The sequence below is a fragment of the Cicer arietinum genome, chromosome 3 (genome assembly GCF_000331145.2).
Source record: "Cicer arietinum cultivar CDC Frontier isolate Library 1 chromosome 3, Cicar.CDCFrontier_v2.0, whole genome shotgun sequence".
Taxonomy (NCBI): Eukaryota; Viridiplantae; Streptophyta; class Magnoliopsida; order Fabales; family Fabaceae; genus Cicer; species Cicer arietinum.
Genome location: NC_021162.2, coordinates 63,663,508 through 63,675,663, shown reverse-complemented (window position 1 = coordinate 63,675,663; position 12,156 = coordinate 63,663,508). Strand labels below are relative to the sequence as shown.

General features: G+C 35.3%; 3 protein-coding genes across 3 annotated transcripts in view; 2 read left to right on the top strand and 1 right to left on the bottom strand.

Annotated features, from left to right (window-relative positions):
- The window catches only part of LOC101503918 (nuclear cap-binding protein subunit 1), a 14,489-nt gene extending 11,380 nt beyond the window's left edge, over positions 1 to 3,109 (top strand). Inside the window, exons 14-20 of the mRNA XM_073366175.1 lie at positions 7 to 41; positions 593 to 731; positions 940 to 1,437; positions 1,684 to 1,983; positions 2,103 to 2,281; positions 2,378 to 2,489; positions 2,681 to 3,109. Coding sequence (XP_073222276.1) covers positions 7 to 41; positions 593 to 731; positions 940 to 1,437; positions 1,684 to 1,983; positions 2,103 to 2,281; positions 2,378 to 2,489; positions 2,681 to 2,791 — 1,374 coding nt within the window. The 3' untranslated portion in view covers positions 2,792 to 3,109. The remainder of the gene's footprint in view (positions 1 to 6; positions 42 to 592; positions 732 to 939; positions 1,438 to 1,683; positions 1,984 to 2,102; positions 2,282 to 2,377; positions 2,490 to 2,680) is intronic.
- A 3,400-nt stretch (positions 3,110 to 6,509) lies between these two features.
- On the top strand, positions 6,510 to 9,403 carry LOC101503273 (pentatricopeptide repeat-containing protein At3g26782, mitochondrial). Its single transcript, XM_004493006.4, has 2 exons — positions 6,510 to 7,684; positions 8,170 to 9,403. The coding sequence occupies exons 1-2, from the start codon at positions 6,737 to 6,739 to the stop codon at positions 9,211 to 9,213; spliced, it is 1,992 nt and encodes a 663-aa protein (XP_004493063.1). The 5' UTR covers positions 6,510 to 6,736; the 3' UTR covers positions 9,214 to 9,403.
- A 10-nt stretch (positions 9,404 to 9,413) lies between these two features.
- The window catches only part of LOC101508741 (uncharacterized), a 13,815-nt gene continuing 11,072 nt past the window's right edge, over positions 9,414 to 12,156 (bottom strand). The window contains exon 2 of the mRNA XM_012713731.3: positions 9,414 to 10,478. Within this exon, the coding sequence (XP_012569185.2) occupies positions 9,667 to 10,478 (812 nt within the window). The 3' untranslated portion in view covers positions 9,414 to 9,666. The remainder of the gene's footprint in view (positions 10,479 to 12,156) is intronic.

Below are 12,156 nucleotides of genomic sequence, written 5' to 3'. Positions count from 1 at the left end.
GAATGCCGAACACGATTAATCCTTTGGTTCTCACACCATTTGTATGTTCCATTTTTTTTTGCAATTGCTATTTCAGGATACATCTTTTCCTTTTCCTGCCATTGTTTTTCTTCCTTTCCCTTCCTCCATACATTCTCCACTTAATAAATGCTTGTATTGTGTTTGAGTAACCCTATACATAATATTTATGAGAAACTGGAGGTGATTCCTGAGGCACAAAGGTTTATGATTATGCTCATGGATAAAATTGGAAAACTGGATGTGTTACGCAATAAATTAATATGCAATCACTGTGTCTAGGCCTTAGTGTGTTTGTCTCCTCTGCCACACTTTTGTTGTTTTGCAATTTCACTGTACCGATCAACTCATAATACTTCTATCATTCTCAATGATCTTGCATGCTAAACCTTCTTCCTGGCATATTTATATTCTTCCTGCCCTATTGGTTTGTTTGGGAATTGGGTTTCCAAGTTTCAGTGTTAGTAGGTTAAACTAATAATTTTTTTATGAGTTCACTCTTTAAAGTGTTAAGTTGCACTTTTATTCCTCGGTTTATCCATGTTTAAAGTGGCTTATGGTTTTTGCTATGCAGATCAAACTTTCAGTTTATCTGGCCATGGGAAGAGTGGGCCTATGTGTTAGATCTCCCAAGGTGGGCCCCTCAGCGTGTATTTGTTCAGGAAGTTTTGGAGAGGGAAGTTCGCTTGTCATACTGGGACAAAGTCAAACAGGTAATTATTCATTACTGCATTGCCACTTGCAGTTTATTTTGTGGTTATGGTTCATACTGCAAAATCATAAAAGAGTGTGGAGAAGTCTCTTGACTATTTTTATTGTCGATGGTTTTCCATAAGCAATTAAATGAACAGGCTTTAGTTTCGTTTCATGAAATTGGCATTGTGATGTTTCCAATGGTACCTTTCATTTTATTTTGTACAGAGCATTGAAAATGCGCCTGGCTTAGAAGAATTGCTTCCGCCAAAGGGTGGACCGAATTTCAGTCTTGGTGCAGAAGATGGTAAAGAAAACAATGAGCACGTGTTGTCTGGACAGCTCAATGACATGGTTAAAGGGAAGTCACCTGTCCGTGAAATAATCTCATGGATTGATGAAACTGTATTTTCAAATAATAGTCTTGAAGTTACACTCAGAGTGGTTGTACAAACACTTCTCAATATTGGATCCAAGAGTTTCACTCATTTGGTAACTGTATTAGAAAGATATGGGCAAGTCATTGCAAAAGTATGTTCTGACGAGGATAAGCAAGTTATGCTGATAGCTGAAGTGAGTTCTTTTTGGAAGAGCAACACCCAAATGACAGCAATAGCAATTGACCGAATGATGGGCTATCGACTTATATCAAATCTGGCTATTGTGAGATGGGTCTTCTCAGAAGAAAATGTTGAGCAATTTCATACATCAGACCGTCCATGGGAGGTACTTAATCATGCTTTTAGAGATTGGGAATTATCTGTCTTTTGCTTTTGATTGTATTTTGGCATGATCAGCTTTGGATGGTAATTCTTTTACATTTTTAAGTGCTGAGAACATTACATCTTTTTGTTCATGTTATGATCATGATTGTTTACAAAATTACAAATCATAACATTCAATTTTTTAAATTATTTGATCTTTTCCGTACATTTTCATTTTGTAATTGCTACCTTGTTTTCCATGCAACAGATTCTTAGAAATGCAGTAAGCAAAACATACAACCGTATTTCTGATCTAAGGAAAGAGATATCATCACTTAAAAGGAGTATTTCATCAGCTGAAGTAGCTGCCAAGGAGGCAAAAGCGGAGGTAGATGCTGCAGAGTCAAAACTAGCACTTGTGGATGGTGAACCAGTTCTTGGTGAAAATCCTGTAAGGTTGAATAGATTGAAATCACGTGCTGAAAAAGCAAAGGAGGAGCTGATATCTCTTCAAGAATCTTTAGAGGCTAAGGAAGCTCTTCTTGCCCGAGCAACTGATGAAAATGAGGTAATTGATGTAAAATTTACATTATATTGATTATTAGTCTGGACTCTGGAGACATTTTTTCTTATAAAATTTACATTGCATACACTTAAAGTTCTGTTTCCTTCCATTGGTGCACACAGGCATTGTTTATCTTGTTGTACAAAAGCTTCTCAAGTGTATTGACTGAACGCCTTCCCAAGGGATCTGGAACTAGAACATTGCGTGAATTGAAGTCTACACAAGTTGAAGAGATGGCAGTTGACCTTGAAGAACCATCAACTATGGAATTAGACAACGAGAATGAGATACCTCAAAACAGGTTCCCGTTCCTGTCCTTATTACCGAGTTACATATTTAACAATAGTGAAATTAAATCTTGAATGAATTAACTTTGGCTTCATAATCTCTTCTACAGTCAATCAAATGGTGGGAAGAAAAGCGTGTCTTATAATGTAGGTGAAAAGGAGCAGTGGTGTATCACTACTTTGAGTTATGTGAAGGCCTTTTCTAGGCAGTACGCGTCCGAGGTAATGTTTGTGTAGTACTTTTCACATAATTTTGCTTTGCTTTTGCAAAAGTCCAATTCAATCTATTGTTTCTGCTTAGTTCTCTTATTGTCTCCTTAGTTTTTGTTCTAGTTTTTGTCATCCCAAACAATATATTTCATATTGTGTTAGTAAAGTATTTGACATCATGTGACATTTTTTTGTTTATGCAGGTATGGCCTTATATCGAAAAGTTGGATGCAGAGATATTAACAGAGGATGCCCCTCCTCTTTTCCGGTCAGCTGTTTGTTTTGGTCTTCGAAGACCAATTATCGAGGCTTGATCAATGTATTATTTATCTGCTGTTCTTTTTCTCATACAATTTAAATCCATTCTTTGATGATGGCTAAGCGTTTCTTAGTTGATTGAAAGAAGAAGGCTGTATGATCTTGTGATGTAAATGACAAGGTTTGTATTATTAGAAGTTTAGATTCTAATGGGACTTGAGTACCTCCGTTGTATATTGTTTATTTCGATCAATTTTACTAACTTGACTTAAATATCGAACGAAGTTTGCACCACCTGTGGAGGTGCATTGCGGCATATGACAAAAAAGAGCCTATGTAATGTTTTGGTTATATTCATTGTTATTACTGTTCAATTCGTGTGTCCCATTTACACGGCATTTAAATTTGTGGAATAAATGCTCGTGTTTATGATCCTACCTTCCATCGATTTTTTCTCAAAATAAAAGTCACTTTAATACATAATGAGTTAAATAGAAAATTTGTGAATAATTTCATTCATTGATCGAATTAAAGATTATAAATGAGACAATATATAGGATTGTATGAATAACTTTTAATATCTTTTAACAAATTAAACTAATTATAACAAATATTAAATCAACTTATAACTAACTAATAAATAATAAAGAGAAATTGTTATCAAACAAACTACTTATTTGTTACACTTTCTAAGATCCTTTGCAAGCAAGCGCCTTACATGCTTAATGACTTGCATCTTGATTGCTCGACTTGTTTTTGATATGCCTCCATGGCTTTTGTCCAATATTGGTGATACACGGGACAGCTTGCAACTCTCAACAAGCCCATCAAATTCACATGGAACAGGTAGTATTCAATCGTCCGCATGCATCGCAGTAAGTAACTAACCATTACTTTCATTAAGCTATATAACAAAATCTTCATTTTAGTTTAGTAATTATTATCAATTACTGTCTGGACATAAGCCTTATTTTTTGGTATAAGGACACAATAGTTTTCTGCAGTAGTACTGTTTAATTATGACATCACACAATCGTACATTTTAAAATTTTGTGTCGACAACTTCTAAAGCCACTACAATTGTATTCGAATTCAAGGAGTATTGAAAAATATAATTGATTTACTCAACTTTAGATCCATAAAAGAAACTCAACTAGTACTTTTGTTGTATCACTTTCGTGGACTTTTCATCAACAGAAAACCTCCAAGTTTACCTCACACTAACTTCTAATTTTTGTTTGTCTCTTGCTCGGTACTGCTCGGTGCGCACCATGCTGCAACCCATTTTGTCACTCGTACGTTATGCTGGTAATTTTTTAATCGACCTACCTCACACCAACTCATACATTTCTTGTCGATCAAAATGTTAGTTTTTTATTTTTTATTTTTATTTTTAGATTTTAAAAAATAAGTTTTCTTAAATTTGCGAAACCGTCAATATGATTGAATCGAATCAAACAACTTGTTTTTTTTTTTTTTATTGATTTAGTTCGGATGACGTGAGATTTTTTTTTTATTGGTTTAGTTCGGATGACAGTGAGAATAGATTGCAAAAACGTAACTGTTTGACTAATTTTTATGGTACATATTTTCTTCTTTGAAAAATTGAATCAAACTGAATATTTAGCCCCCTCTAATTGATTGCAATTGCATGCAAAATATGCAATTAAAATTGTAGTCATATTAATGTAAGAGAATGGATCATGTGAGAGCTAATGCTTGCCTTTGAAAACGATAATTATTGATAATAATTTTGTAATCACAAATGACTCTTGAGACAAGAATACATGTAATAGCTAGTGATCACATGATTTTGTAACTATTTTTTTTATCATAACATTAATTATGATCTTATACATTTTACTTAAAATTATGGAAAAACAACTTAGACTATTTTTTTTCTACGCAATTCAAGACTCATATAGAAACTTATGGCTTATTTAATTGTGTTTTACTTTTTAGTTTTTGAAAATTATTTTATAAATAAATTTTAGAAAAGTACTTTTAAAAGAAAATTTTAAAAAAATATGTTTGACAACTCTAATTTTTAAATAGAGAGTAAAAAAATTAAAAAATAAAATATTATTTATCTGTTTTATTTTTTTAATTTAAAAAAATATAATATTAAAAATAATTTTATACAACAATTTTTTAAAATAAATAATTTAAACAAATTTTTTAATTTTAAAATTTTAAAATATGAGGCTACCATGTGAAGTACTACTCACATGGAGTGGGGTAGCAAGCACTACAAGTCCTAAATAAGGTGGCCCTATCTTTTGAAATAATCTATCACCTGCAGCATGTGAACAAACAATTAAAAACCCTAACATAGGCACGTGATATTTTTTCAATTTTGGTAAATTAGTTTGAAAATACAAAGCTGGAATACAAGCTATATATAAAATTCATGTTCTGTTCTTTAATAATATAAAAATAAAAATTCATGTTCTGTATATAAATAATTCCTTTTAAGGAAATTATCACAACAACTTTATAAACCAAAAGTAAAATTAATTTTTTCAATATATACAAGTGATTAATAAATTCACAAATTCTTCGCCGAAAAATTATACTTTAATACATCATAATCTCATTTTATAAGACTCGTAACTTTTTTATTATTCTTTTATACATAATATCTTATTAAATTGCGTGAATGCATGAATGAGCATTGTCCCTTGTACCGTACAATCTCATTTTCTTCTATGACATTATAAAATGGAATCTCTTCTGAATTTATAACAACCGACAATTCAACAGAAACAAAATGTTTCATTCAATAAATATGAAATGAGAAAGAAAAAAAAAATTAGTACATCCATTGCTTATCCCGTGAAACTGTCACAAAAATCACACTGATATAGTTACTCCATCTATCTATCCATTATTATATATATCTCTACTTAAAACACACACATCACTACACACTAACTATAATTTTTACCCTTTTGTTTCAAGAAAGTTCTCAATTCATGGCTCCTACTACTACTACTATTACTATGATCAAGTTACTTGCATTTGTGTATGTGATAATTGTCTTGCTTGAAAATTCACATGTTGTGAGTTCAACAACTATTGAGCCAACAATTTCAGCTTCTCCAGGTGTTTTACCTTATGTGACTAATTCTCCAGATATTTCATCATTTTTTCCTGCTCCAATGATTTCCTCTGAAGGTCCTTCTGAGGCAGAGGCACCAGCACCAGCACCAAGTTCTGGAGAATTTTCTTCTACTTCAACTAGTTTCGATTTCAATTGTGTAGCTGCAATTTTTGGTATTATGCTCTCTAGTGTCTTCCTAAGTATAGCATAGGTATTCTTTTATATTTGTCAAATCAAGTATTTGTCTTAAGAAAGTTGAGGTTGTCATTTTCACTCGTGCTAAATCCTAATGTTTTTCCTTTCATTTATGTTCAGTCAATTATTTTGTTGATTTGGTTTAATATATATTTTCTATACACCATTCATAATCATGATGAATTCAGCAATTTTAGTTTGTATCTGTAATTCTAATAAATGATTTATGTTCCATATTTAGTAAGATTTGAACCTTTAATAGCAATTTAATCAGTCGATAAAGCTCACCCGATGATAAAGGCAAATTGAAAGCATTTACTTTATTGGACTCACACTTTTTATAAACTATTCACCTAGATAATGCAGACTTAAGGTTAAAAAAAATCTACTATTCCTTTATGTGACATAGTCTTTTAAATAAATCGTTCTAAGATGATGTTTTTTTTCTTATAAATAAATATTTGTGGTTAGTATAAATGATGCCGAGGAAAACGTTTTATTCTCTTCCCATGTCTCTCCATTGCAATTATAATTACAATTTCACCCTTTCGCTGTTTTTTTTATTATTAAAAATTGATGATTGTATATGGAGCCTAATCAATCTGCATTATTCCCTCCAAATTCCAAAAGACAATATAGTAAAAGCAAAAAATGGAAGCAGTAGAATACTAGAATGACGTAAAAAAATAACAGCTTAGTTACGATGATTCCGTTTGTTTCGAAAACATTATCATCATCAATGAATAACTGCAAACGCATGCACTCAACAACAACTACAGAATGGACCAAAAACGCCAACCTAAGAAGCATGTTTGGTAAATACGTTGACAAAACAAGCGTCTTTAGTTGGAACGCAGTCATCGCCGATTTCGCTCGAAGTGGCGAATCTTTAGAAGCTCTCAACGCTTTCTCTTCAATGCGCAAACTCTCTCTTCACCCAAACCGTTCCACTTTCCCTTGCACCATCAAATCATGTTCTTCTCTCTCCGACCTCCGTGCCGGAAAACAAACCCACCAACAAGCTTTTGTCTTCGGTTATGACTCTAATGTCTTTGTTGCTTCTGCTCTCATTGATATGTATTCCAAATGTGGCCATTTGAATGATGCCCGTAAACTGTTCGACGAAATTCCTGAAAGAAATGTTGTTTCTTGGACGTCCATGATTGCTGGGTATGTTCAAAATGATCGTCCCTGCGAAGCTGTTTCTCTCTTTAAGGAGTTGTTGTTGGTTGAGGAGAGTGTGTATGAAGAGGGTGTTGGCGTGGATTCTGTTCTTGTGGGTTGTGTTGTTTCAGCCTGTGCTCGAATATGTTTGAAGAGTGTGACTGAATGTGTTCATGGTCTCGTGACCAAGAAGGGGTTTGAGGGGTGTTTGGCCGTTGGGAATACTTTGATGGATGCTTATGCTAAGTGTGGGGAGATAGGTGTGTCTAGGAAAGTGTTTGATGGGATGAAGGAGAATGATGTTTGTTCTTGGAACTCTTTGATTGCTGTATATGCACAGAATGGTTTATCAGCAGAGGCTTTCAGTATCTTTAGTGATATGGTAAAGAGCGACGAGATCAGATATAATGCTGTCACATTATCTGCAGTGTTGTTAGCCTGCGCGAATTCTGGAGCTCTGCAGATAGGGAAGTGCATACATGATCAGGTATATTACTGGCTAGCTTCATCGTTTTAATTGATAATCTCACAAAATTTGGATTTAATTATTTATGGTATTTTCGAGTCTGCACGTGTGACTATGTGTGTTTACAATTCTGCCTATCTTACATTACATAGCCAGTTCCAAGTTTAGAGGAAATATGAGGGTTAATTTCAATTTTAAATTGTTAATTTACTTACCTTTCCCACATTCTTATGCTTGCTTACATGCTCAATAAAATTAAAATTATCGTGTTCATTCTTGTTTAGAAGCTGATAGTCAAATTAGAACTTTGTTCAATACCCATGACATGGACGAACAAATTTATTTTGATAGAATATCATGGCACCATTTGAACCATGAAGTTAGCTTTACGTAATGGAGAAACTTTGTTTATGTTGTATTTGTATTTTGTACAAAATATTTAGCCAGGAACTAGGTGATAATTGTTGGTATCGCTAATGGTAATGCAACTGTTTTTTCTTCTCTAGATTGTAAAGATGGAATTGGAGGATAACGTGTTCGTAGGTACTTCTATAGTTGATATGTACTGCAAATGTGGAAGAGTTGAGATGGCAAGGAAGGCCTTTGATCGCATGAAAAAGAAAAATGTTAAATCGTGGACTGCTATGGTTGCTGGTTACGGAATGCATGGACGTGCAAAAGAGGCTATGGAAGTCTTCTACGAGATGATTAGGTCTGGAATCAAACCGAATTACATTACTTTTGTGTCAGTTTTAGCTGCTTGCAGTCATGCTGGTCTGCTGAAAGAAGGGTGGAATTGGTTTAATAGAATGAAATGTGAATTTGATGTTGAACCTGGGATTGAGCATTATTCGTGCATGGTTGATCTTCTTGGGCGTGCTGGTTATCTTAAAGAAGCTTATGGTTTGATCCAGGAAATGAAGGTGAGACCTGATTTTATAGTTTGGGGTTCCCTTCTCGGGGCTTGTAGGATTCACAAGAATGTGGAACTAGGGGAGATCTCTGCAAGAAAGCTATTTGAGTTAGACCCAAGTAATTGTGGTTACTATGTACTACTCTCCAATATTTATGCCGATGCTGGAAGGTGGGATGATGTTGAGAGGATGAGAATATTAATGAAGAATCGTGGATTACTTAAAACCCCTGGATATAGTATAGCTGAACATAAAGGCAGGATACATGTATTTTTAGTTGGAGACAAAGAGCATCCTCAACATGAGAAGATTTATGAGTATTTGGACGAATTAAATGTTAAGCTGCAAGAACTTGGATATATGCCAAATGTAACATCAGTGCTCCATGATGTTGATGAGGAAGAGAAAGGAATGGTTCTAAGAGTTCACAGTGAGAAACTAGCTGTTGCCTTTGGAATCATGAACTCAGTTCCTGGGTCAGTTATCCAGATCATAAAAAATCTTAGAATTTGTGGGGACTGCCACATTGCAATTAAATTGATTTCCAAAATAGTACATCGAGAAATTGTTATCAGAGATTCAAAGCGATTTCATCATTTCAAGGAAGGAGTGTGTACATGCGGGGACTATTGGTGACGATAACTGAAATAAAGGAAGTCATAATCAAAGCCTGACCAGAAGCCTGATTGGTGCACACAACGTGCTATTACATTTGTAAAGATGCATATCTGGTGAATCATTAGTTCAAGTAAGAACACTGAATAGATTTTCAGATGGGCCTTTACATGGATTATTCCCAGATCAAATATATAATGTTATTTTTCCACCTCCAGAGCACAATAAAACCAAGTGCAAATATCAAACAAGTGACTGTTTTGACTTGAAACTCGAGAAGCATCTTAAATCATAAAGAACATGTAAAATAATACTCTTTTGATTACTAATTAAGCCTACATTGCCGTGATTACCACAAGTCAATTGCTTGCTAGACAAACGAGCATATAATATCAAAGTTCTTCCAGAATTATCCATAAGAGCTTGTTGGTCAATTAGAGTACAAGACTTTAGGGACTTAAAATGTGCAAAATATCATGGAGAGCAACCTCTGAAGAGCTTTCTTACAGATATTCTTCCTGGTCTTGATATCTGTGATTGGCTGCATTCTGAATCAGCATTGGAGTGCCTTAAAGAAATCTGGAGGACCTTGTTCTCGTGCTTCAAAGTTTCCACCTCTAACTGAAGCCTTCTAATGGTTTCTCTCTTTTCATCGTTTCTTTGGACCAACTCTACCAGCTGGTGCATATTATCCTCTGTAAGTTTTGTCATCTGATGCTTCAGCCTGTCAAATTTGGAATTGATCACTGATGGATCTTCAATTATGTGATTTAATTCCAAATCCTCCATCTTCATTAAAATGTTTTCTTTGGGTGAAAAATCTGTCATTCTGTCTTCTATAAGAGTGTCACTGAACTCAAGGCCTGATTTAAATTTCATGATGCATGGACCAGAAGATAACAGTTCATCTTTTTGCTTCTTTAATAGCTCAAAATCCAGGTTAATGCCATCAAATTTGAGATCAGAATATCCTGCTAGAGATTTTAGATGGCTATTAGAACCCATTTTGGGTTTCTTATCCTCTAAGTTACTTGTTGCTCTTCTATTGCAGCTAGAACATTTGGCTTTTGATGTAGTAGAAGATGATAAAGATCCTGAAGGAAAAGTACCATGACATGTTTTAGATTTCAGTTGGTTATAAGATAATGCTAAAACACAGTATGATTGGCCTAATTCTTCAAGCATTTGTTTGAGGTCTTCTCTCCATTTGCAATTAATGTATCCTTGGTTTGAAGAATTGCCAGCTTCTAAAATGGTCATCATGGCCCCCAATTTCTCATCTAAATCTAAAAAATTAATCAAAGTAGAGTTTGTGAGTAAAAACTGCAGCATAAAAAGGAAATCAACTTTGGAAGATTTCAGTAATCTGCTGCTTTACTGATAGGAATAATGAAGATGTAAATAGGAATAAACCTTTATTGGTTTATTACAGGAAAAACAATAGAAAATAATGATGTTTTTGTTTTATGGTTAGGTTGTTAGTAGTTACTGTTTTATAGTTAGGCGGTTAGTGTTAGTTGGATCCTATCCCTTGTATAATCAGCCTATAAATAAAGGCTCCCACCCATTAGAAAGGATCTTTTAACAAAATTAGCAATTGAGTGGTTTATACCATTGTAGGAGCGTATTCGCTCTTGTGTATCTTTTTCTTTCAATCAATAAAAATCAGGGACGAATAATTCCCTTTCGCTATTGAGTTCTACAAAGGAACCTAACAATTGGTCCGACCTGCCGGATCATCAACAACCATGGGAAGCACCATGGAATCACGTATGACAGCAATGGAAAAGTGGACCAGGGAGCATGAAACAGTCTTTCTTGGAATGCGAACAGATATGGAACAATTGAAGGACGGCATGGCAGAATTGAGAAGTGCAATGCAAGAATTGATCATAGCAACAAAAAGAAAGACCCAAGAATCGTCCGAGAGCTCAGAATCGGAGAAGAGTGTGAAGAATTCCGAGCAAGAATCAGAAGAGGAAGAAAATCCAGCCTCACGTTGGTGGTTAAAGAAAGTGGAACTACCCACTTTTGAAGGCATTGATCCCTTTGGTTGGTTGAACAGAGCTGGAAAGTTCTTTACGATTCAGAAAATAAAAACCGAAGAAAGATTAAATCTTGCGCATATTAGCATGGAGGGTGACGCCTTGCATTGGTTCCAGTTTTGGTTAGACAAAAACAAGAATGCGACGTGGGAAGGGTTCTCTGAGGCACTTTTACGTCGTTTTGGAGGGGAGCATCGCAAGCTTCGTGGCCTTGTTCGACCCCATGACCCAAGAACTCTAGTTCGAGTGATGGAGGTGGCAAGAGACATGGAAGAGTCGCACAGGGAATTGCGCCCTATGGAGTACGATGGGAATCGAGCAAGAAAATTGGGTCGCGCTACCAAGGAACCGGGTCGAGTGTGGTTCGGGCCAACCTGGTGGTTGGAAAAAATGTTGCACCCACAGAATCTGGTAGGAATGGTTATGGGGCATCACGCAGTGGCTCAAATCAGGTTGGAGGTACCATGCAGAGTCGAAATAGAGGCGTTAAACACCTTCCTTATCCAGAATATTTGAAGAGACTTGAGGAACGAAAGTGTTTTCACTGCAATCAATCATTTGGGCCTGGTCATCGCTGCACAGAGCGTAGTTTGCGTGTAATTCTGCTAACGGAAAATGAAGAGATCAATGAAGAGGGGGAGTTGGTCCATGTTGAGATGGAGGAGGACTCTGAAGAAGAGGAGGAATTAAAGGAGGGACCAGAATGCAAGGTTATGGACCTGTCTAGATGTTCTGCAGGGGGTATGACACAACCTCACACTATGAAGTTGCAAGGGGTTGTTCAAGGAACGGCGGTGCTGATATTGATAGACAGCGGGGCAAGTCATAACTTCACATCAACTAAATTGGTGAAAGATTTGGGATTGTCCGTCGAACCGACAGTCGCATACACCGTCAGATTGGGGGATGGACAAGGAAA